We start from the raw sequence: 24,368 nt of genomic DNA, 5'->3' as shown, positions 1-24,368 counted from the left end.
GTGCTACAAAAAAAAAACGAGCTATTAAGCCATGAAAAGACCTGAAGGAAACTGAAATCATGTTACTAAATCAAAGAAACCAATTGGAAAATCTATACATATCCTGTATGATTCCAATTCTAGGACATTCTGGAAAAGGCAAACCTATGGAGACAGCAGAAAGATCAGCAGTGCTGGGCGGGGTGGGGAGGAATAAGTGGAGCATGGTAGATTTTTCCAGCAGTTGAAACAAACTGTGTGGTGGGTACCTGCCAGCATGTTTGTCCAAGCCCCATAGAGTGACCATCACTAAGAATGAACCCTAAAGCCACCTATGGTCTGGCTGTTATGGGTGGAATGCAGGTTCTGGATGGAATGCAGGTTCGTGGACTTTAGCAAATACCCCCCCTCGGTGGAGATGCTAACAGAAGGAAGGGCTGGGAAGACAGAGGTGCTGGGGAACTCTCTGTACCTACCCCTGCGTTGTGCCTTGAACCTAAAACTGCTCTAAAGACACGTTCAGAAATGGGTAGGGAGCCCCATTGCCTGCGGCTAGAACACACACTTCTATCAAACAGTTACGTTGCGAGCACAGAGCAGGAAGACAAAACAGAAGATCGCTAACTACCGAAGCATCCAAAGGCTTTTATGTTCTCTCAAACCATCAAGAAGATGCCATGAGGGAAACAGCACCGGCGTTTCAAGGATGAGAAAAAACTGAGCCCAGAGAAGATAAGGAACTTGGCCTCGGCCCTGCCAGTAAAAGAGGAAAGCACGAAATCATCCCAGCAGCGCTCAATGCCAGAGCAGCAACCAGGCACCAATCCCAGACCCCTTCTACTCCTCCCAGGAACCCAACAACACTGCTCACCCTGTGGCGACAGCACCGACTTCACCCTTAGAGCCACTCGTCCTCTTGACATCCCAGACCTTCATCATCCTCTAACTCCACAAAAAAGAACGGTCCTTCTCTGTCCCTCCTCCCTGGGACTTCCCTGGATGTGGGCAGGGCCTGAGCTCCTCGAGGTGCCCTGACTCTGCCCCCCGCCCCCCACAAGCTCCTCTAACCTGCCACCTGCTTCGGGGCTCCCATGGCTTGGCACTCTACAACCGCAGCACTGTGGGGCTGGCAGACAGGGCTGTGACCTCCCGTCAACCTTCTCTGCTGACACAGAGGACAGGACTCTCCCAGCAGGTTCAGTGAGCCCAGAGGGAACCAGCTTTCCTGACTCTTAGGCAACAGGCCTCACCAAGCAGGCTTCTCAAACTGGACCCAGGATGAGCACAGGGTATCAAATGAAACAAATGAAATGTCCTTCTAAACTAAAGATTCTAAAACATCTTGGCCTGGAGTGCTCTTTCCTACTGAAGAAGGGTCCTTAGAGCTCTGCATCTGGGCTGCCCAAGCCCTCAGAACTAGCAGGAAAGTCTCACACCACACCAACACTCCAAACCCCACAACATCGGGAAACCTTCAAGGTCCGTAGTGGAGCATCCGAACAGCCCCATCCACCCTCTTTGCCTGCATTCGCAAGAGACCCCACACACGTGCTGTGGGTGGGTGGCCACAGAAGAGTCTCTTCTACCAAGCAAGGTGCAGAGTAGAAAACTCCTGGGAGGCAAACGATCTAAGCCACAGTGCCACAGCGAGTCTCTCAGGGTGACTCGGCATCTTCGTGCCCCATGCACAACATGCCCCTGCCCAATGCTGACCCTGCCTTTGCAAGCCTCCTGCCAAATGCCCCTGTGCACAGAACTACAGCTCCCAGGACTCGCCCTCAACCGCCCAACAAAATACCTGGGGCGTGTCTGCTTTCTGAAAGGTGCCTGGGCAGCGCAAGCTGTTGGGAATCAACGTCAGAAAAGCTGGAAAGCAACCCCTGGATTTCTGTGCAACTTGCTGCCCTTGCCACTCCCCTCACCCCCCAGCACGCATGCAACCCCATGCTTCTCCATCTGTCCACTGGGATTGTCCCCCAAGGTGCTGCTCTTAAACCACCCTGGTTCCTCCTCTCCCGCCCTTAACGCCTGGCCTGAAATTCTAACTTGTCTAAAACTACGCTCTTCTTCCTCAACTCAGCGAACAGTGCAGGTACCGCTCATCCTTATTCCAATCGCCCGGGTCCTCTCCCATCCATCCCTCTCCTTGCTGCCACTCCCCTGGTTAAACTGGCCATCCAGTCTGGGAAATAACAGGTGTTCTACACGCTGGTACCGCCCCGACCTTAAAACGAGGGCAGACACCAACCATTCAGGTCGGTGAGGACTAGCGCCTGGTAGGTGCTCCGTGATGGTTCTTTCTGCTCCTCCGGGTCTTTCCTACATGCAAATGCCCCCCCCGCCTGCCACAGGCTAAGTAGTAGAGCACAAGGATGCGAAATCACCAAGAGGGAGCCGTGAGTTCCAGCTCCGCGAGGACTTTGGTGATTTCACCTGACCCTGCTGAGAAAGCAGCTCGCCGGCCACACTGGGCTGCACAAGCTCTACATCACCGAGACCTCCCTAAGGGCCCGCGGGCAACCAACCCGCAGCTTCCCGGCCACCCAGACGGCACTGCAGGCCACTGAAACCCCGAGCTCACGAGTCTGCACACAAGCACTGAGGAACAGGACACCCGACCCGCCCGCAGCGCCCAGCCTGACTTCAGGGGACGCCATCTGCCAGCGCACCGCAGACTGCGGGAGGACCGCCAGCAGCTCCGTCTTCTCAGGTTCCTGCCAGCTCGGCCCCACCTGCCCTCAACCACGTTTCTGCGACTCCCAAACCGCCTCGAAGTCGCTGCCCGCAAACAGCCCTGTCCTTCCGCGGGCCTGCGCGGCTCCGTCCCCGCCTGGACCGCAGCGAGCTCGGCGCAAGGGGAGACGAGATCCGAGCGAGGCCCGCCGCGGGGGCTCGGGGTCGGAGGGGCGGGGGCTCGGGGTCGGAGGGGCTGGGGGGGGGGGGGGCTCGGGGCTCGGGGCCGGGGGCTCGGGCCTGCGTGCGGTGGCTGACGACGCACGCACAGGGCGGAAACACCTGCTCACCGCTGCGGCCCGGACTCGCGCTCTCTCCCGGCGCCCCCTCCCGCCCCCCGCCCACACCCCAGTGGCCGCGCGCCCGCCGCTCCCGCACGACAGGCCGGCGCGCGGGAGGCGGGGCCGGACAGGAGCCCGAGGGGTAAACTGAGGCCGGGAGCGGCGGGCTCCCCCGCCCCCCGAGCCAGGGCCGCCAGCCAGCCCGCCGCGCGCTACCTGCAGCACCAGGGCCTGCGCCGCCCCGGGCGGGAAGCCCATGCGGTCGGACGGGTGGCGCAGCAGGCGGTAGAAGTCGGTCTTGCGGTAGAGAAAACCGAAGAGCACGCGCAGGAAGTCCTGGACGTTGCCCACGTGCTGCAAGATGCCCAGCAGGGCCTGGTCGTACAGTTCGGCCGCCCCAGGCTCCATGGCGTCGCCGGCCGCAGGGACGCTGCTCACTGCGGGCGCGGCCCGGACGCCGGCCCACGGCCACTTCCGGCACGCTGCGGTAACGGCTCCGCCGCCGGCGCAACTTCCGGTCTGCGCCCGCCCGGCCCCCGGCTATCGGGGCCGGGCCGTGGGCCCCGGGGCGACCCTGCCGCGAGCCTCGCCCCCGCCGCCCGACCGGCTTCCCCGGGCAGCCTCGCGGAGGACCACACGTGGGCCCCGACGTGGCTCCTAGGCGCCAGAAAGCCCGCACCTGCGGGACCGAGAGCGCCCAGCGGCCATGTTGGAGACGGGCGGAAGGGGTGTGGCTCGGGCCGCGTCACGTGGGCCCCGTTGTTGTCACGTGGTGGCGGAGCACCGCCCCTCGGGGCGGGGGCCGCGGAGGGCGCTGCGGGTTGGGTGGCCCGGGCGGGGGCGTGGGGGGTTAGAGCTGCGCAACCAGCTCGGGGCTTGGGGATGCACACGTGTAGGCGGGTGTGACTCGTCCACCTGCGCGCGCCGCGCTCACGTGACGCCCTCGGCCGCCCAGTGCAACTTGCCGGAAGCTGCAGACACTACGCTGGCTCTGGGGCACGAGGGGTCCGGCCGGAGCTGCCCTCGGGCGGCAGAGTGAGTGACGTCAGCGGCAATGCCCTGGTTCTGAGAGCCCTGGAGGAGCTGGGTCCCTAGGACCTTGAAACCACAGCGAGGTTGCTAGGTTGGGTACGCAGCTGGCCGCTCTCCGCAACTAGGATCTGCAAAGGAGCGTACATCGTCGCCGTCCCTGGGCTCCAATTAACCGTAGATGGAGTTAGACCCGGATGAATTGCCCTAGGGCAGTGACGTCACACACTCCTGACGCTTACTGAAGACTCCAAAGGCCCTTTATCTGCGCCCTTCTTATAGTTAGCATATCGGATGTTAAAACTCAGAATTTAAAATTTTTTATTCATTTTTTAAAAAAACATACACAAGCACATTACGTGTTAACATTTTTATGAAGAAATAATGTTCTTCAAAGCAATGAAGTTTACCCGGAAGAGTAGCATAGCTTTACATTTTTCGCAAATATCTTTAGTGTTGGGCTAAATAGAAAACAGCAAGAGTCTCCCACCTTTCGCTTTCACTGCATTGCAATACGTTTTGATCGAAATATATGAAGAAACCCAGTCTTAGGCAGATTGGAGTTGGAAATGAGAGGAGTGTTTGTCTTTTCAAATACAAGCATTTTTTTTTTTTAAGATTTTATTTATTTATTCACGAGAGACACAGAGAGAGAGGCAGAGACACAGGAGGGAGAAGCAGGCTCCTTGCAGGGAGCCTGACATGGGACTCGATCCCGGGGTTTCCAGGATCACACCCTGGGCCGAAGGCGGCGCTAAACTGCTGTGCCACCAGGGCTGCCCTACAAGCATCATTTTTTGAGGCCAAAATTGAACGTGTGGTAGTTAACAGCTGTAATGTGGAATCTGAAACATAAATAAATGTTTCCTAATCGTCACATTGATGTCTCTCAGTCTGTAATGCACTTTGAGTGGATCTTTTACATGCATGATTTCCTAACATCAGACTGGAATGCAGAATATGGCCAAACAAACCATACTACAAATGTACGAAGCAGCCTAACTAGATGGTAGAAAAAAGATGCTGAGCTAAGTAACTCTGGAAATGGAGTCTGAGACTAAAGGCAAAAGTTGCTAAAAAGAGACGCTTCATCCTAAACATGTTTCCCGGGGAGGGGGGCGGCTATCATCTCTGAAAATGCTACACACCTAGAGTGCAAGTAATTAAGCAATTGTGTGGGTGCTGGAGTAAGGCTTCTCACTCCTGGCATGGGAAGTTACAGAGAAGCCAGAGAGGAGTCTAGAATGATCCATGTGCTGATGAATTAGAGCTGGAGGCATCAGCATGAACCTAAGCTTAGCTTAATCTAGCTACAGACGGCTACATGCAGGAATATTCATAGAACTGTGCACACACGTGTGTTAGTTTATACACGCATATTTTCTAGAGCAACCACGTCTCAGCAGCAAAGTGCATGTGGGTCCTGGGTTCGAATCCCATCTCCAGTTGAAGTGCCAGGACTCTTTGGAGAAATGGCTGATTCTAGGAAGGGGGCAGAAAATATACAAGTTGAGCCTGGACCAACTTGTAGAGCAGGGAGCAGGGAAAACAGGAAAACCCCTCCATGATGGGAGTATGGCAAAGAGACAGAAGATCCAAGAGAAGGAGCTCCTAATGGCCCAAGAGAGAACAATCTGACCAACAAAATGAAGTAGTTTCACATCAGAACCCAAACTACAAAAAGGATAGCCATGAGTCCACACAGCAGACTGAGTAAATAAATACGTGGAGGAAAATAGACACCTGTCCTATTGGGAGGAATTCTGAATAATTTATGTAAGTTCTAGGGGATCCCTGGGTGGCTCAGCAGTTTAGTGCCTGCCTTTGGCCCAAGGTGTGATCCTGGGGTCCCAGGATCGAGTCCCGCATCGGGCTCCTTGCATGGAATCTGCTTCTCCCTCTGCCTGTGTCTCTGCGCCTCTCTCTCTCTCTCTTTCTCTGTCTGTCTTTCATGAATAAATAAAGTCTTAAAAAATTTATGTAAAAACTCCACCCTTCAGGAAGTGGAACATAACTCCCCACTGCCCTAGTGGAGGGTGTGCATCGTGGCTTCCCTCCAAACAGCACAGCATGGACAGAACGGGAAGGGGAAGGGCCCGGGACAGACACGACCTCGCAGGGCGACAAGAGTCGGTGCCAGCAGTGGGAAGTCACGGTGATAGCCTGCACCCTTTATGTGATCTGCTGAGAAGGGGCCTCACCTTTGCCATCTCTCAGCCAGAAACCCACAGCCTCAGTCTAGTTAGGAGACAAACACCAGACAATACCATTTGAGGGATATTCTACAAAACTACTACTGCCCGACCAGTCCTCCTGGAAAGCGTCACGGCCATGGTAAACAAGGAAAGTCTGACAAACTCTCACAGCCAAGAGCCTACATAGACATAACAACTAATGTCACGTGCTTTCCTGGATGGGATCCTGGGGCAGAAAAGGGGACACCAGGTAAACTCTAAGGAAATCTAAATAAAGCATGGACTTTAGTTGTAATTATGATATAGGTTTAGTAATTGTACAATGATGAATGTGCTATACAAACATAATATGTTAATTGGGTAAACTGGGTGTGAGGTATATGAGAACTCCCGGTATTATCTTTGCAATTTTTATGTAAATCTAAAACTACTCTAAAATGTTAAAGAGTTTTCTTTTTAGAAATGTATCTTAAAAATGATAATCATCCGTAATCCTACCCTTTCCCCCAAAGAGCAGGTGGGATATACTGTGTTGTCCGTCCAGGGAGGAGTAGTGGTGGGAGCGTGAATAGGGCGCAGCTTTGCGGGGAGGCTTTGTCTGTATCCAGACAGGACCTCAGACACACCGCCTCCAGGTAGCCCTCCCACACATACACCAGGAGATATGCAAACACATGCTCAGCCTCATAGAGGTTCATGCTCTATACCTGAAATCCTACAGGTTTTTAGAAAAGTAATGTTTACCCTGCCTTAGATAATATGCTTCATCAGGGCTTGTGGCCACACATAAGGGATAATCAGACTCACCCATGTGCCAGTATATCTGACCACTTACGTTAAGCAGAGCGTGGGGTCTACGTACCCCATTCATAAAGAGTATAAATAGATGTATCTTGTCTGGCCAGTTTTTGGCACCAAATGAGTTTTTCCCAAACGTACAAAAGAAAAAGAAGACAAACTAGATTTTCAGAGATTTGGGAATTCCACATAAGTGATTATGGAGCTACAGTAGAAAAGTAGTTGGGAACAATGTGCCCACCAGCAGGGGAAAGGACAGAAATGCTGTGTCCACTCACGCAGTGGGATACAGTGGGGCCGTCGTGGCGACTGGGCGAGGTCTACAGGGACCCAGGTGAATGAATCTAACGTGTGTGGCATTCATCAAGTGATACCATTTATGAAACTTTTCAAAATGTGAAATACTACTATATATTGTTTACATATAGATACAGGGAATTTAGGTTTAAAAACTTGCATGAGGAAGACACGCCAACTCCAAGAGACAGGTCAGGAACAGATCACATTTACACTGCCATGTGCCGCCTTCAGCATAATCGTGTCCTCATGGATGCACCCTGGTGGCTGCAGAATGTCCCAGCACAGGCACTCCCACGGGGACAGCCTCTCCCAGACCCTGAGTGGGAGGACGGGTCAAGGGGCCCCCCCACAAGGGAGCCTGAGTGGCCCCCGGGCCCAGGGCTGGTGAGCCAGCACAGGGGCTCCTGCTTCATCAGAAGTCCGGTCCACTGCCGGGCAGAGAACTGTCGCCCACTACACCGTTGGCGGGATGTTGGAAGCCGTAGTTGACATAGCTGGCCGTGGATGTTGGGACCAGGTGGGCAGGGGCCCCGATGGCCTCTTCTGTCTTCTTCTGGTCCAGCACGAGAGCTGCATTGATATCAGGCCCTGCAGGAGAACAACCACAGAGGACCCCGGTCAGGGAGGCCTGCGCTAAGCAGGAGGGTCCTCCCTGCCCTGGTCTGTCAACGGAATGAGGGACCGCTTCTCTCAGCAAGGAGGGCCTGCCGGGTGCTGCCACAGGACGTTCTGGAAGAAAGGAGAGAGGAGATCTCAGGCAGCAGGGGATCTGATCTGGAAACAGAGGGGCAGGGGTGGTGGTGGAGGGGAATAGGAAGGGAGGGCCCACTGTATCAGAGAGGCTGGCTGCAGGGCAGGGGGCCTGCTGACCTGGGATGGCTGGGTGCAGAGGTACAGGGGTAGAGGGGGCAGGGCTGCTATGTGAACGGGCCCTACTGGGCTGGGACCACTGGGTGCAGGAGTGCGGGGGTGCGGGAGGCCCTGGCCGGTGGGCACTCAGGCACCCGGCCTCTCACCGAGGTAGCTGAGGACCACTGGCAGGAAGACCAGGCCATGCAGCAGACCCAGTATGGTGATGAGGAGGTTGAGGCGGAAGAAGAAGATCTGGATGAGCTGCGCCTTGGCCAGGCCCAGGACGAGGATGCCCGGCAGGTTGGTCATGGCCACGCCAGCAAACACCTGCAGGGTCACAGGCGGGTGTGAGGCCAGGCGCAGGGTAGCAAGCAGGGGGCGCGGGGGCCGGCGGGCGTACTCACCGCGCTGCCCATGGAGATGGTGGTCTCCTTGGCCCTCTCCAGCCGGGTGGGCTGGGTGCTGACTGCAAAGGAGCGGGTGATGTGGGACACGAACTCCACGGAGATGCCCACCGCCTGGAGCAGAGAGGGGCATTAGGCGAGCAAGAGTGGGGGTGCGGGGTCTCTGCAAGGCGGAGGGCAGCTTACCGTGACCAGGTTGATGAGCGACACGGCATTGTAGCTGATGCCCCACAGGGCCATGAAGCCCACGGTGTCCACGAGGATCATGACGATGGAAAACAGGTTGAGGAGGCCGGAGCGTAGGTCCATGCCCAGCAGCAGGCAGCAGACTACAAAGGTGGGCAGCAGGCAGATGGCGAGCATGAAGAGGCCCTCGGGGACCACGCTCAGGTACTGCTCGTAGAACACGTTGGTGATCCTGTGGGGCGGAGTGCCGTAAGCCCTGCGGCATGTGGTGGCCACCTTCTAGGGGACCCTCCCTGCCCCCGCCGCCGCTGGAACTCACGTGTAGGGGAAGACCTCGAAGGCCGGGTCGGTGCCCGGCACCTGCCGCAGCTGGGCCGTGATGTTGGCCGCCAGCGCCCGTGACACCCGCAGGGCCTCAGTGTAATCCTCCGAGTTCCGCAGCGGCTTGTGGTAGGCCATGAACCTGGAGGCTACGCCAGCGTGGGGTGGAGGAAGGGCAAGGTCAGGGCCCCGCTGTGGGCACCCTCACACCCTGGGGCATACCTGCTGCCATCAGGGCTCAGCAGCCCCCGCAGTGGTATAATCTTATATCATGAGCAAGGGGCGCAGAGCTGGGGTCTCACCCACAGCTCTACAGTGGCTCCTACTCCCACCCCCACCCTCATCCCACCTTGAGCCTCCACTCCTCCTGCCTCTGATGGCTGCACCTAAAGACAACTCCCAGATAAAGCCAAATGCTACGCTCTAGACTTTCAAAACATGCATCATATTTTTCAAATTAATTCAATTAGTCTTCCCATGTGCATCTTCCCAGAGGGGAGATCCAGAAGCGGGGCAGGGTGACCCCGGGCAGGGGCAATAGTCATCCATGTAGCCAGCTGCCACATGGTGAGCAATTGGTGAATGTGAGAAAGAGGTATGAGTGACTCCTCAGGGCGGCACCACCCCTGGAAGAGTCTGGGAATGTCTCCCTGACTGAGGATTTGGGGAGGGGGTTGCTGTATAACACACCTCTGAGGACAGGGCAGGTGGGAGTCACCCATGAAGAAGGAAGGGGAGAAGCTTGCAGATTGAGAGGTTCTCCCCCGGGGCTGCTGGTGACCCTTCAGGGCTGCTGGTTCAGGCCATGCTTACCTAAAACCTGGCCATCAGATCCCAAATGCACGGAGGTGTTGTACGCTGCCAGCCCACTGCAAGGCCAGTGCAAAAGCTTCATCAGAGACCACAGCCATCCTCGCGATGGTCTGCGCTCCACACTCCAGCACCCAAGTGGCTGTGCTCCCCACCCACCCCAGGCTTACCCTTTGGGACACTTGATGTTGGGCGGGTCACTCAGGAACCAGGGAAGGTACTTGTGGAACTGGTCCACGGATGGCCGGACAGGGCCCAGTGTGAAGTTCACACAGTTCTTCAAGCAGGCTAGAGAGTCTGCAAAGAGAGGGGGGCTCCGGGCAGTGCCACCCCCAGGGCTGGCGCTGCTGCTCTCTAGCCCCTTCCACTCCATTCCCATCCGGGTCCCCAGGCACTTCCAGCACTGAAACATGTGTGGCAGGTGTGCTCTGGAGGTGTTTGCACTTGTCTCTGTAGGAGGACTCCCCCTCTTGGTCATGGAAACTGCCAGCAACTATGGCAGATGAGGAAGCAATGTGGGGGGCAAAGAAATGACCCCCTTTGGGCCTTCCCACTACACCTACAAATGCAGCTATGGGGGGGCCAGAGCCACAGGCTGAGCTCAGCTCTCCCCACCACCACCCATGAGTGTCAGCAAGCCAAGATCACAGCTCAGGGGGTGGGAACCCACACATGTGCTCCCAGCCCGTGCCTGCACCCTCACTGCCCTGAGAGATCACAGGAGGAATGAAGAGGGCCTAGCCATGCCCCTGCCTCCTGCCTCAACTTCCCCAAGCTGTGGTAGGTGGGAGCTCCCAGAGGCCCGGCACTCACTGACAGTCGAAGGGCAGAATTTGTCCTTATTAGCACCAAAGGCGTAAAGGCGGCAGCAGGAGGACGGGGTCAGCCAGTCGATGAAGTCATCCACCCAGGAGGAGGCAGGGATGGCCAGGTAAGACCTGAGGGGCAGGGGAGAGGAGGCTGGGGATGGGGGCGCCGAACCAGGTGGCCTACCCCCCAAGCCCATGGCAGAAGGAGGGCAGCTGGGTAGGGTCGAGCCAGCCAGGAAGGGGGGCTGGGGGCACACAGGGCTGGGCTGGGCACTTACTCCTCGGGGAACTCGGTGGCGTACTGGATCTTCTGGGTTAAGGAGTAACTGTCGCACCCGGCACTGGAGCACACAGCATTCATGCCCGCCTCGCTGGAGAAGTTGTAGCCTCCCGTGGTGACAAAGTAGACGGGAGCCCCCACCTCAAAGTAGCGATTCAGGAAGAAGAAATAGTCCAGCAGGTATGAGTCCTGGAACAAGAGGCGGTCACTGAGGTTGGGGCCGGACTCCTCCTGAGGGGCTCACCCTGGCTTGTGCTCACGGGGGTGCACACTCATGGAGCTGCACACACACTCATGGATGTGCACATACACAGAGGTGCATACGCACTCATGGGGGTGCACACTCAGAGATACATGCATACTCATGAGGGTGCACGCACACCTACAGAGGTGCACACTCACAGAGATGCACACATGCTCATGGAGGTGCACATATGGTCCTGGGGGTGCACACTCAAAGAGGTGCACACTCACAGAGGTGTACACTCACCCACAGAGGTGCACACACACTCACCAAGGTACACACCTACAGACATGCATACACACAGAGGTGCACACACGGAGGTGCACGCTCACTCACGGAGGTGCACCCACACCCACGGAGCTGCACACTCACAGAGATGCACACACATCCATGGAGGTGCACACTCACAGATGTACACACACACCCACAGAGGTGCACAATGACAGAGGTGCGCACACACAAAGTTACATGAACATTCACAGAGTTGCACATACAGAGGTGCATAATCACAGAAGTACATGCACAGGCTCACAGAAGTGCATACTCAGAGGTACACACATCCTGGTGTGATAACAGGTACACCCACAGAGCACATGCATGTAGGTATAAGCACAGAACACCAGGTTCCAACATGCATGAACATTCTTCTCTCTCTCTCTTACACACACACACACACACACACACACATTCATGTACATGTAACGTTGCCCCTTCCCATTATCCCCATTTTGCTGCAGCGACAGCCTAACAAGCTGGTGTGTGACCAAAGCCCACACGCATGCCCATGTGTAAACACCCACATGCACACCCTCAAGGCTGTGTATCAGGCAGCTGCATGATCTGTTCGCTTCTTCTAAAACATACAGCCTGGGAGTGGTGTGAGAGAAAGTGGAGTCGAAGGTACCAGGAATCCATCCCCCACCTGGACACCACTCTGCTGGCAGCACCTGTCTGAGAGAGACGGTGTGCAGCCACAGGCTCTGCCGAGGGCTCGCAGCTCCCAGGGAAAAGTCTGGAAGGCGAATTGTGCTCGACGTCACCTGCCTTCAGCTCTCAGCATTGCAGCAGCTACCTGGCCACACGCAGGCACTTTGCACCCAGCTTGAGGGGTCCAGCATGGAACACGAGAACCCCAAGCCCCTAAAGATCGTGGATTGCATTCTGATAGCTGACCGCTGCTCCAGCCTCACTGGTACAGTCGGGCTGCTCCCATAAGCTCCCTGGCCTCAGCCTGGCACATCTGCTGAGAGCTTTAAGTGACCAGTGACCAGTTTATTAATTTTTCTCTTTGTGTTTTCCCTTTTTCCCCTTTTGGCAGCCAGATGTTTCAGGAATGGGACATTCAAAGGCAATCACAAATACAAGAGAAGTTACCTCCCGTTACCAGGGAGAGGCTTGGGCTCAGAAATGACCTGGTAAGACTATCCTTCTGTACCCCAGGCTAATCTCCAGGACAGAAACACCAGCAACAGTCACTTTTTTAAAAAAAAGCATATCTCAGGGAAGGGGGAGAATCTGATCTTTAGAATCACCATATAAGACTTAACTGTGGGCAGCCCCGATGGCCCAGCGGTTTGGCGCTGCCTTCAGCCCGGGGTATGATCCTGGAGACCCGGGATCGAGTCCCACATCAGGCTCCCTGCATGGAGCCTGCTTCTCCCTCTGCTTGTGTCTCTGCCCCCCCCCCTCTTGAATATATAAATAAAATCTTTAGAAAAAGGAAGACTCAACTGTCCATTTTTCAACAAACATCATAGACACACAATCAGGAAAGTAGGGCCCATACCTAGGAACCAGCATTTATCAACAGATGACCTCCTCGAGAAAGACCACATGGTGGACGCATCAGACGGAAACTTTAAAATGCCTGTCTTAGGGATGCTCGAAAAGCTAAAATAAGATTCGGACAAAACCAAGAAAAGAAAAGTGTGAACAAAATGGGATGATGAACAAATAGAAAATATGCAACAGAACCCAGAAGGAAATTTTGGAGCTGAAAAGTACAAGGACTACATGAAAAATTCTGGCCGTAGGTTACATGACATTCTGTACATGAAACTCCAAAAGTCTACCCAAGCCCCTTAAAACTAGTAAATAAATTCAGCAAGGTTGCAAGTTACAAGATCAATGCACAGAAATCAGTGGTCTTTTTTTTTTTTTTTTTGGTCTTTCTATACATGAATCATGAATAACCCAAAGAGGGAACTAGGGAATGTCCAGTGACAGCAGCATAAAATAATAAAGTACTTAGAAATTAATGTCACTCAAGGGGTGAAAGACCTGCACTCTGTCAACCAGGCAGCATTGCCGAAAGAAATTAAAGACACAGATAAGTGGGAAGACATCTGCGTTTATGGGCTGGAAGACTGAATATCGTACAGGCTGCTAGAAAGTCTTCAGATTCAATGCAATCCTGTTAAGATCCCAATGGCGTTTCTTGCAGATATAGAAAAATCCATCTTAAAATTCATAAGGGACTCCAAATAGCCAAAACATTCTTTAAAAGAAGAATAAGGGGCAGCCTGGGTGGCTCAGTGGTTTATTACTGCCTTCAGCCCGGGGCGTGATCCTGGAGTCCCAGGATCAAGACCTGCATTGGGCTCCCTGCGTGGAGCCTGTTTCTCCCTCTGCCTGTGTCTTTGCCCCCCCCCCCTCTCTCTCATGAATAAATAAATAAAATCTTTAAATAAATAAATAAATAAATAAATAAATAAATAAATAAATAAATTTGGAGGACTCTGGGGGCGCCCCAGTGGCTCAGTCCATTAAGCATCCAACTCCTATTTTTTTTTTGTTTGTTTTTTTTAATCTTTTTTTAAAGATTTATTTATTTATTCATGATAGACATAGAGAGGGAGAGAGACAGAGAGGCAGAGACACAGGCAGAGGGAGAAGCAGGCTCCACGCAGGGAGCCCGACATGGGACTCAATCCAGGTCTCCAGGATCACGTCCTGGGTCAAAGGCAGGCGCCAAACCGCTGAGCCACCCAGGGATCCCCAGCCACCCAGGGATCCCCACCAACTCCTGGTTTTGATTCAGCTCATGATCTCAGGGCTGAGAGATTAAGTCCAACACTGCACTCCGCACTCAGTGCGGAGCCAGCTTAGGGTATTTCCCTCTACCCCTTCCCTGCTCTTGCACACATGCTTGCTCTATCTCTATCTCTTTATCTCAAACAAAATAAATCTTTAAAAAAACAATTGGAGGACTCACATTTCCTGATTTCAAAACTTACCACTAAAAGACCTGCACTAGGCTGGGCTCCACGCTGAGTATGGAGCCTACGAAAGAAAGAAAGAAAGAAAGAAAGAAAGAAAGAAAGAAAGAAAGAAAGAAAGAAGGAAAGAAAGAAGAAAAAAGAGGGATCCCTGGGTGGCGCAGCGGTTTGGCGCCTGCCTTTGGCCCGGGGCGCGATCCTGGAGACCCGGGATCGAATCCCACGTCGGGCTCCCGGTGCATGGAGCCTGCTTCTCCCTCTGCCTGTGTCTCTGCCTCTCTCTCTATCTCTCTGTGACTATCATAAATAAATAAAAATTAAAAAAAAAAAAAGAAGAAAAAAGAAAGAAGAGAAAGGAAGAAAGAAAAAAATACATGACTATGTACAAACATTAACTCAAAGTGGATCCAACACTGAAGAGCTGAATTTGTGAAACCCTTAGAGGAAAACAGGGGAAAAAGTTCAGGATACTGGATTTGGTAATTATTTCTTGAATGACACCAAAAGCTCAGTTAACAAAAAGAAAAATAGGCAAATTGGACTTTTTGAAAAATAAATTTTTTTGAAGACTATTTTTAAGTCATTGCCACACCCAATATGGGGCCTGAACTCCTGACCCCAAGATCAAGAGTCGCAGGCTCTGGGGCACCTGGGTGGCTGAGTCAGTTAAGTATCTGCCTTCAGTTCAGGTCATGATCGCAGAGTCCTGGAATCAAGTCCCACATCAGGCTCCCTGCTCAGCAGGGAGTCTACTTCTCCCTCTGCCTCTGCCCCTCCCCCTGCTTGTGCTCTTGCTCTCTATCAAATAAATAAACAATATCTTAAAAAAAAAAAAAGGACAGGCAACCAATAGAAATGCGGAAAACATTTGCATCATGTACCTGATAAGGGATTAATACCCAGAATATCTAGAGAACTCCCAAAATTCACAAAGAAACCAAACCACAACAAACAAGTTGTTTCAGAAATAAGCAAAAGACTTGACCAGCCCTTTCTTCAAAGACCCACCAATAGGTAGTGAGCACATGGAAAGATGCTCAGCATTGCCACTTATTAGGCAAAGCAGGTCAAAACTGCACGGAGATGCCCCTTCACACCTGTGGGGATGGCTGCCATCGAAACAGAGAAAGAAAAAAAAGCCAGAAACAAGTGTTGATGTGGAGACACCAGAGCCCTGGTGCACCTCTGCAGGGAATGCAAAATAGAACAGCTTCACGGCAAGCAGTCTGGTGGCTCCTCAAAACAATTAAAATTAGAATCATCCTGCAATCCAGCAGTTCTACCTCTGGAAACACACCCAAAGGAAGCAGGTTTGAGAAGAAGTCGCTGTGCACCCACATTCAAGGCAGCCTCATTCCCAACCTCTCAGTAAAAGGGAACCCCAGTCCGCAGCAGGCAAGCAATGTGTAAACCAGATGGGGTGTGTATGCGTGTGCTCGCGTAGTATGAACCCCTCGGCCTGGAGGGACCCGGCACAGGTGATGCTGAGCAGACGACCGCACACAGGACACACAGTGTGGGGCTCCAGTGCTGGGTGGCGAGGGGAGCAGGGGGTGTTCTGGCAGGTGGGGTACCCTCACCTCCACCCTCCTCCGGTACTACGGGTGCCCGGACCCCTCACAGCCGTCTTCCACCCACGAGGCTCTCAGACCCCTGGCGCCCCTGACCCTGCTGGGGGGCCTGGGCCCCGACCCGGCGCTGCGGATCCAGGCCTGAGGACGCGGCGTGCCCAGTTCCGGGCAGGCCCAGGGCGGCCGCTCACTCCGCCTGCACGCCCAGCTCCCGGGCCAGCGCGGCTTGCCCGCTCCGCCCCCAGGCCCGCGGCCCGCGGCCACCCCTGCGCCTGGTCCTTGGGGCGCGGAGTCGGCTGCTGTCCGGGCCCTGCCCCGCGCGGGGTCGCTGACCCTCCCGGACCCAGGGGAGCGCGGCCGCGAGCGGAGGTGGTGGGGTGCGCCTCACCTTGGGCAGGGCCAGCTCCTGATCCAGTCCCACGCGGATGTGGCACATGAAGTAGAGCCCCACTCCGAAGAGGCCGGTGAACAGCAGCAGCTGAGGAGGGGTTGGGGGGGAGGCTGAGCAGACCCTCCCACCCCCGCCCCGCCCCTGCCCTGCCTCCGCCCGCCGCGCCACCACCCCCCACCCCCAGCACCACCAGCCACGCAGCCCGCCCCCGCAGCCCCACTAGCCCCCACACACACCCCCAGGCCCACCCACCCCGGCCTCCAGCCCCACTCACCACCACCACCCGAGTCACCCGGTGCAGCAGGACTGGGACGTAGAACTTGCGGAAGACTCGGAGCAGGAGTCCCTCACTCTGGCCGGGTGCGGGCAGCTTCGGGGCGCTCACGCAGCAGCAGACGTCCAAGCGGGAGGCCTGGGGGGAGGCAGCCCCTGCAGGTGGTCCCCAAGCAGCCCCCGCAGGGACGTGCTGGGTGCTGCGCTGTTTGGGTTTCTTTTCTTTTCTTTTCTTTTCTTTTTTTTTTTTTTATTTGTTTATGATAGAGAGAGATAGAGAGAGGCAGAGACACAGGCAGAGGGAGAAGCAGGCTCCATGCACCGGGAGCCCCACGTGGGATTCGATCCCAGGTCTCCAGGATCACCCCTGGGCCAAAGGCAGGCGCCAAACCACTGTGCCACCCAGGGATCCCCTTGGGTTTCTTTTCTATCTTGATCCAACACCTCTAAACTTTGTGCTGTCGCACAAATGACAGCCCCCTGCCAACATCTCTCTTACATTTTTTCCTTGACCTTTTTGCACTTCGCAGGTTTGTTTATGTTCCCATAAATCACCAAGACACAATGACTTTTCCTTTTTTTTTTTTTTTCACAATGACTTTTCTACCTGGCCCACAGGCACGCTGCCCCTGCACCAAGCACAGCTCTCTGAGCCTGCTCCAGGACATATAGCCCCGCCCCCAGGAGGTGAGGCCTGGGGTCCCTGCGCCCCCCTACCTCCTGCCTCCTGCTGTCCAGAGAAAGCAGAGCCACGAAGGCTGACACCTGCAGCAGGAAGTCCAGGACGATGGCAAAGCCCGAGGTCAGGGCAAAGGTCTTCACGGCGGGCATAGGGGTCAGGGCCCCTGGGGGACGCAGGGGTGACAATCAGGGCCTGGCGGGAAGGGGGCCATCCACAGGCAGTGCCCCCTCCCTCCGGCCGCGGCTCACCTAGAAAGAAGCAGATGGCCTCGGACAGGCTGCAGAGCAACATGCTAGGGGCCACACTGCCCAGGGCTCGGCCTATGTGGGCCTCCCGCCGCTCTCCCGGCCTCCGGGGCAGCCTCTGCAGGAGGTCAGGGACAGCATGCAGAGCCAGCCAGGAGCAGGGAGCCGGGAGCGGGCACGCACTCCCACTCTCCCATCAGGAGCAGATCCCCCCACAAAGCCTCCGCTCTCTGCCTTGTCCACTTTGTGGGGTCTGGCCCAGAGACACGCTTGGTGCATTTTGGGGTGTCTGTAGCAGGCTTGTTCGGACATATCCCTGGGTCCCTCAGTGGCCACCAACGGGAGAGGCTAGATCAGCCTGGACTGTGGGGCGGGGCGGGCCCGGAGGAGGAGGTGTGGCAACTCACTGCAGGGCAGGGCGGCACCTGGGCTGGGAGGAGAGCCCCCCTCTCACCTGGTACTCCAGAACAAAGATGAAGATGTTGTCAGCGCCCACGGCCAGCACCAGGAAAGGCACCACCTGAAGGATCACCAGGGAGGACGGCACGCCGAGGTAGGAGAAGAAGCCCATGGCCGCTGTCACTGCTCCCAGCACCACCGCCACCCCGCCCAGGCCCAGCGTGACCTTGGAGTCCACCTGCAACGGGACCAGGCTCAGCCTCCTGGCTACGGAAGGGCGGGCAAGCTCGGCGCCTACAGGTCAGCTCTACAGGTGGGGCATTCTACAGGTGAGCTCTGCGCCTGCTCCGGGGGGGCTTCTCTGAGAGCAGGCTGCTTCCAGGAAGCATAACCCCTTGGGGAGCCACTGAGGGGAGGGTTCCGGATGTCCTGCCAGGCCAGGCCGCCCCCCTGTGCCTCTGGTGGTTCTCACCGGCACCCGGCGCCAACTGGAGTAGCTGCCCAGTGCCAGGGAGATGTACAAGAAGATGATGATGTAGCTGACTCCGAAGATGGGCAGGTCCTCCGCCGTCGTGCGGTTAATCTCGTCCTCCAGGGAGCGCTGCGGACACACGACCCCCCAGCCCCGCTGACCCACAGCCTCCCAGAGCCCCTGCAGGAGACTGCAGAGTCCCGTACTCCCAGACAGGCGGGCCCAGGGCTGCTCAGGAAGAGGGAGGCCGGCCGGGGACATGGGCACCCACTCTGCAGAGCCAGGGACCCCAAAGCCTACCTCAGCCATGAACGTGACCTGGAAAGTGCCAGCTGTCCGCCGCTGGAAGGCTTTCATCTCCTCCAAGAAGGCTGCCTCCCAGAGCTTAGCGTGGGCCAGCCGGGGGTCCCCAGGGGCATAGTTGTTGAGGGAGAAGGTCATAATCAGGGCCTCTGCCTCAGAGTAGTCCTTCCCTGGGATGAGAAATGCTCAGCCACCCTCCTTCCTTGCCCCTGCTCCCCTTCCTCTCCAGCCTCACCCCTGCTCCCCTCCCCAACCTTCCATATTTAAGTCCTTGTCCAACCCTCCACCCAATTTCCCTCTTTCAGCCAAGGGCAAGACATGTGAACCCAAGCACAGACCAGAGGACCTGGGCAGGCTAGGAGAAGCTAGAGGACGTGCCAGGTCTGCGGCCCCGTGCCCCTCCCAAGCCTGGCCACCCCCAGGCAGCAAGAATCCATCACTATTCCCTCCCTCCTGCCCACTGCCCTTGCCCCATCTAACCCCCTCGCTGGCCTCCCCAGGGCCACCCGGCTTACCTTTGTAGCCACCCACGGCAAGGAAGGGGAAGACAGGGCCCCCATAGTCAGCCATGCAGCTCAGGGCTAGGGCTGTGCCATCCTTGAAGGTGAGTGGGGCGCTGGGGGGAGAAGGAAGGACTGTTCCTGGCCCTGTGCCCACTGCCAGGCCTGGCACCCAGCCCCAGGCTGCCAGCACCAGCACCTGACCCCACGGTCAGAACCATTTCTCCCAACAAGATTTCCTGAGTCCCAACCCACAGTGAACCAGAGCTCTCCTCTCATACCTGCCTGAGGCTGAGGGCTCTGGGCTGCATCCCAGACAAGGAGGTGGGTGAGCATCACACACACATGCACACACACAGCCCCTGGACTCCTACAGGGTGGCTGCGTGGGCCTTGAGCTGCTCAGCTTCCTCCCCCACCAGCCTGGACCCCTGCAGACCCTGAGTTCAGATGCTCCTGCCCTGCAGGCAGATGAGCAGCCCTGCCACCTTGGGAACATCTCTACCGAGCCTTCCTGCCTTCCTGCCAGCACGTATTGGGCTCCTGGACGAAGGGCTCTTTATTATTTTTTTAATGGTTTTTTTTTTAAAGATTTATTTATTTATATTTATGGTAGACAGGGGGAGAGAGAGACAGAGACAGAGACACAGGCAGAGGGAGAAGCAGGCTCCATGCAGGGAGCCCGACGTGGGACTCGATCCCAGGACTCTAGGATCGCGCCCTGGGCCAAAGGCAGGCGCCAAACCGCTGAGCCACCCAGGGATCCCCCGAAGTGCTCTTTATGAGTGAGCACGTCGCTCACCAGCTGTCCTAGGCACCCTCGTTGCTGTGTGACCTTGAGCTGCTCACCACCCCTGGGCCCCAGTTTTCCTGTCTCTGGAATGGGGATAACCAGACCACCCAAGAGTTGTGAGCGTCCAAAATCAAAATAAAGTCAGCATGAGGATGGGACTTGTGGCCAGAGCTTCCTCCCTGATCCACCACCTCTCAGGGCCAACAGGGGCCAAGACACAGACTCTGGGAAGTGGCCCAAACGTGGGCTTCCCCAAGGGGTGGAGCCCTGGGTCTCCCATTTAATCCCATGGTTCTCATTGTGGCGTCAGAGCCTAGGAGTCCTGGACACCCTTTCCAGGGGCATCAAGGACAAGACTATTTTCATAATAATATTGAGATCCTGTTTGCCTTTTCCCCCTTGTTTGCCCTCACGTATAAGGGGCACAGAAAGTTCACCCACGTGGTTTCAGATTCCATGTTGCAACTAACACCTAGTTAAAAACCACCTGCTGACTTGGGTGAGGTATTGTAGGTGACTCCCAAGGACGTGCAAAGGCTGTCACAGCGTGGCTCCCTCGTCTGGCCACACAGGTGCAGAGCCAGGTGTTCTCACTGTACTACAACCAACAGGCCACACGCAGATGCCGGAATCCAGGTGCCTTCTACTAAGCAGGATACTGTACTACCTCTGTTGATGTGTAACGGGCTTACTCTTGTCATTTTTAAAGAATTAATACATATTCTTTCATTTCTCAGCTTCGCTTTCTCATGGGGTAAATGTCAGCAGAAAGAACCTCTGCCCAGGCCAGGGCTCTCTGGGGACTCGGGTCCTGTGTCAGAGTGTGAGCAGGCCCAAGACCAGATGTCAAGGACCTCCGCCCCTGCTGCCTCAGAGAGCCCGGGCCACCGCCTGCCCACCTGCTGCCCTCAGGGCGCGGGGCTCCAGAGCCCTCCCTCCCAGCCCTGAGGCCTCGTTAGCGTCTTGGGTACACCATGGCACAGTGCAGGCAGCCAGGCATGTGGCTACCGCCTGATAGGGGGACCCTGCCCTGATCCCAGGGCACCTCACGGGCCCCCAAGCGGAGGCATGCGCGTATGAGGCCGTCGCACAGCTCTGTGACACACAAAGCAAGAATGGGCAAGGATGCCACTGCTCTGGCCGGGCGGAGCCAGAACTGGAGAGGCCACGATGGCCCCGGGCAAATCTGCAACAGTGGGTGGGAAGCCCTGAGGGAGTGGGGCTTAGAGGGGGGCAGGGAGAGAAAGGGTGTGTCGCAGCCCCTGAGACCAACATAGGACATGCGGAGCCAGGCAGGACCACGGGGCCTGGCTGCACACGGCAGCCCTGGCTGCAGCTGACCGCGGGGGGACTCACTTAGCACAGTAGAGAAAGTGGTCCCTCCAGTCCACCTGGGAGGTCTGGCCTGTCAGCGTCTGGTTGGCCGTGAGCAGCAGGTGCGTGCGGTTGCTCTGGAAATACTGCAGGAGGCTGTTGATGCAGCAGTCGGAGAGGCTGGCATTGTGAGGGTTGAGGGGCGCGAAGCAGATGTCCTGCAGCGAGATGTGGCGCTGCTCCTCGGGCGACCACACCTGGAGGTGCCGCAGCGTCTCCTGCAGCTCCAGCAGCTCCAGCAGGAGGTCAGAGGCCAGGACCCCACTGAAGTTCTTGGGCCCCAGGAGCAGGGAGTCGTAGTGGTAGCTGGGCCGGTTGGGAGCCGTCAAGATCACCTGGTTGGTTCGGAGGAAGGGGCCAAAATGCTGGTCGTGGAAGGCCTTCTCGCTCCGGGCTTGGCTGCTGGGGGCCGACCACAGCTCCACGGGGTCCGTGGTCAGTTCCACAAAGGCCAGGCCTCCTGACAAGGCCAATACCACGGCGATGGACACCAACAGGATGGTCAGTGGCCACGAGGCCACCCATGTGCCCCAGTTCTGGAAGCACTGGCTAAGGATGACATTGGTGGAGAGGCTGAGTTTGTCAGACAGGCTCATGCCTGCCTTGGGGTCTGGCATCTTGTCCTTGCCACAGGAGGAGGCCAGGTGGGTACCCACCAGGAAGGTGGTAAGCAGGGCAAAAGCAGAGCAGAGGATGATGACAAGGGCCAGCCCACCTGCCAGCCCGCCCAGGTAGAAGGTGGAGTCCAGGGCCTGGGGCTGGGGGATGGTGGGGCAGGACGCAGCACAGTCCTGGCAGGAGCAGGCCGCTGTGCCATTACCCTGGGACTCGTTGCAGGGCCTGATCTCCCCGGTCAGAGCCTGCATCCCACTCCCTAGGGCCTGGCCGGGCTCCATCAGGTGGAAGGTGATGTCCAGGGGAGCCAGGCCATTCGAAGTGTCCCCCTGGAAATTGAGCCAGCGCTGAGCGTTGCAGAGGGTGGAGCCATAAACGCCACACATGGTGCCCACGGCCAGCGTGGCAGCCGCAGGGATGCGCACCCGGCTGCAAGAGTCGTAGGTCTGCTGGGCGAAGCTGTCCTGGTAGAAGGCCTCATAGGCCACCACAGCCTGGGGCCGGCCACCCCCGCCACCGGCCACGCGGGTCACGTTGATGAAGAGACTTTGGTTGGGGCTGCAGGTGTTTTGGCAGTGCAGGTTCACAAAGTTGTCGGAGCAGGTGGGGCAGCGGGTGAGGAGGGCCTTGGTGACCGCCAGGCTCGTCTCCAGGGACAGCAGCTGCTTGGGGGAGCAGCAGGCATAGGTGGTGGTGCCCGTGTAGAGGCGGGGGCAGATGCGCTGTAGGAGGGTCAGGTGCTCACCAGTGACACGGGGGGCGGGCGTGTTGGACAGGCAGGATACGTTAGACAGAGGTGCCAGTCCCCCAGACAGCTCCGGGTTCTTCCCACACTCGTCGTAGAAAGCGCAGTAGCCAGGCTGGTGGATGGGTGTGTACAGCTCACTCTGGGCCTGCGGGGCGGGACGACATCACTGCAGGCCCCGGCGCCAAGCAGTGCTTCAGGAGGCTCTGGGCAGTGGGGGCAGGTGCAGGGTGCCCAGTGGGAGGCCCCGGCAGGGGCAGGGTGTCTCCACAGTGTCTGGGCCTTCATCCTGAGGAAGGGGGTCACTGAAGAGGGGGAGGGGGCCGGACGGTCACATCGGACGATAAGGGGACAGGTGGGGAGAGTGGGATGGGCTGGAGGCGGCTCTGTAGTCCTGCTGAGACACAGTGGCCCGGGCCAGGCTGGGAACTGAGTCCAGGTGGCCCTGTGCCCTCGGGGCAGTGTTGCTTCGAAGGTGGCTGCCATTGCCCGAGCTGCAGCCCACACCCGGGGGCCCAGGGCCCCTCTCAGACGTTCTGTGCAGAGCTTTCCCTGCCCTCATCTGCTTGGGGCCGAAAGCCTTCACCCGTCCTCCCAGACTTGGGAGTCACAGAGAAACCTGAGGTAAGAGCCCCCAGAGCTCCCCCAGGAACTAAAGGCTCACCAGGTGATCCCCCCGACCCCACCCCAACAGCCTTCCAGGACTGGACCCTCCCTGACCCCTCTGCTGGCCACCTCAGGCCAGGACTGCCCATGGCGCACCGGCGATGGGAGGCACTCCATCATCCCCAGGCCCCAACTCTTGGGTCCACCTAAGCCATGACCTGGGGATATGGGCCACCCAGGACCCCGCCCCGCACCCCTCTCGGGAACACCGAGACTCACCACGCGCAGGAGCAGTGCCCATAGCAGCCAGCCCCTCAGGCCAGTGTCCGCCATCCCTGTGCAGGGAAGGGGTCCGAGGGCAGTGGGCCCAGGCCACAGGGACAGCCGGGGACAGCTAAGCTCTGGCTCTTGGGGACACAGAGTGCGTGCCTAAGCAGCTCATGTACTTAAACTGGGGGTGTGCAGCAAGGCAGCCTCCCCATGAGGGACAGCCTGGCCTGACTTGTCTGTGACCAATGGGGCTGAGCCCCACACCTCCCACGGCTGCCAGCTAGTTAATGATCCACCTTCTCTGTCCTGGCTTTGTCTCACCCTCTTGATGAGCCTCCTGGTGACATCGTCCTGGCTTTGTCTCACCCTCTCAATGAGCCTCCTGGTGACGTGCGGGGCGGGGGGGGGGGGGGGGGGGGGGGTCTCCCCTTCACCTACTTGCTGAAGCGAGAACTGGCCCTCCACACCCGCACGCTCCCACCCCGCCCACATGCAGACCGCCCAGCCTCAGAGCCCCTCTGTGCCCGGCCCCCTCCTGGGACCAGGCCAGCTCCTGGGACACACCTTGCACTGCCAACCTTAGCAACTGTTGTTAATTAATATTAACAGCCTGATAACAGAGGGGGTAGTTAGAGGTGGAGTGACCAGTGACAATCATCCTCCTCTGGGTGGAGGGGGAAGTTCAGTTTCC

General features: G+C 57.0%; 2 protein-coding genes across 4 annotated transcripts in view; both read right to left on the bottom strand.

The window, feature by feature from the left end:
• NUDCD3 (NudC domain containing 3) overlaps nt 1-3,706 on the bottom strand; it is a 58,091-nt gene extending 54,385 nt beyond the window's left edge. The window contains exon 1 of the mRNA XM_025988384.2: nt 3,210-3,706. Within this exon, the coding sequence (XP_025844169.1) occupies nt 3,210-3,401 (192 nt within the window). The 5' untranslated portion in view covers nt 3,402-3,706. The remainder of the gene's footprint in view (nt 1-3,209) is intronic.
• Nucleotides 3,707-7,401: 3,695 nt separating this feature from the next.
• Nucleotides 7,402-24,052, bottom strand: NPC1L1 (NPC1 like intracellular cholesterol transporter 1). 3 transcript variants are annotated; one of them, XR_012002497.1, is made up of 20 exons: nt 23,687-23,881; nt 21,424-22,949; nt 19,291-19,391; nt 18,773-18,945; nt 18,473-18,601; nt 18,056-18,238; nt 17,605-17,719; nt 17,392-17,519; nt 16,676-16,813; nt 16,399-16,488; nt 13,008-13,111; nt 10,976-11,166; nt 10,702-10,826; nt 10,059-10,185; nt 9,892-9,947; nt 9,077-9,227; nt 8,758-8,989; nt 8,572-8,685; nt 8,332-8,494; nt 7,402-7,903 (listed from the first exon to the last, which is right to left on the bottom strand). XR_012002497.1 is itself a non-coding variant. In XM_072763037.1 (20 exons), exons 3-20 carry the CDS (start codon nt 22,440-22,442, stop codon nt 7,728-7,730), a joined length of 3,411 nt encoding a protein of 1,136 aa, XP_072619138.1. In that variant the 5' UTR covers nt 22,443-22,718; nt 22,802-22,949; nt 23,687-23,825; the 3' UTR covers nt 7,402-7,727. The 3 variants fall into 3 exon arrangements, 2 of the variants coding, with proteins under 2 accessions (XP_072619138.1, XP_025844145.1); XM_072763037.1 differs by lacking the exon at nt 13,008-13,111 and having other exon boundaries at nt 21,424-22,718; nt 22,802-22,949; nt 23,687-23,825; XM_025988360.2 differs by lacking the exon at nt 13,008-13,111 and having other exon boundaries at nt 23,687-24,052.
• Between the last annotated feature and the right edge of the window lie 316 nt (nt 24,053-24,368).

The sequence above is a fragment of the Vulpes vulpes genome, chromosome 7, assembly GCF_048418805.1.
Source record: "Vulpes vulpes isolate BD-2025 chromosome 7, VulVul3, whole genome shotgun sequence".
In the NCBI taxonomy this organism is placed as follows: Eukaryota; Metazoa; Chordata; class Mammalia; order Carnivora; family Canidae; genus Vulpes; species Vulpes vulpes.
Note: the sequence above shows the minus strand (reverse complement) of the source record. Positions and strands in the feature narration are given on the sequence as shown.

Bases quoted from the DNA above. Each gene is read 5' to 3' on its own strand.
- NPC1L1 (XM_025988360.2), bottom strand. From the start codon at position 23,740: ATGGCGGACACTGGCCTGAGGGGCTGGCTGCTATGGGCACTGCTCCTG. The intron at 10,186-10,701 runs GTGAGTGCCGGG...CTCTCTTTGCAG, and splicing joins ATTCTGCCCTTCGACTGTCA to ACTCTCTAGCCTGCTTGAAG. The intron at 8,990-9,076 runs GTGAGTTCCAGC...TCCGCCCCACAG, and splicing joins TTCGAGGTCTTCCCCTACAC to GATCACCAACGTGTTCTACG.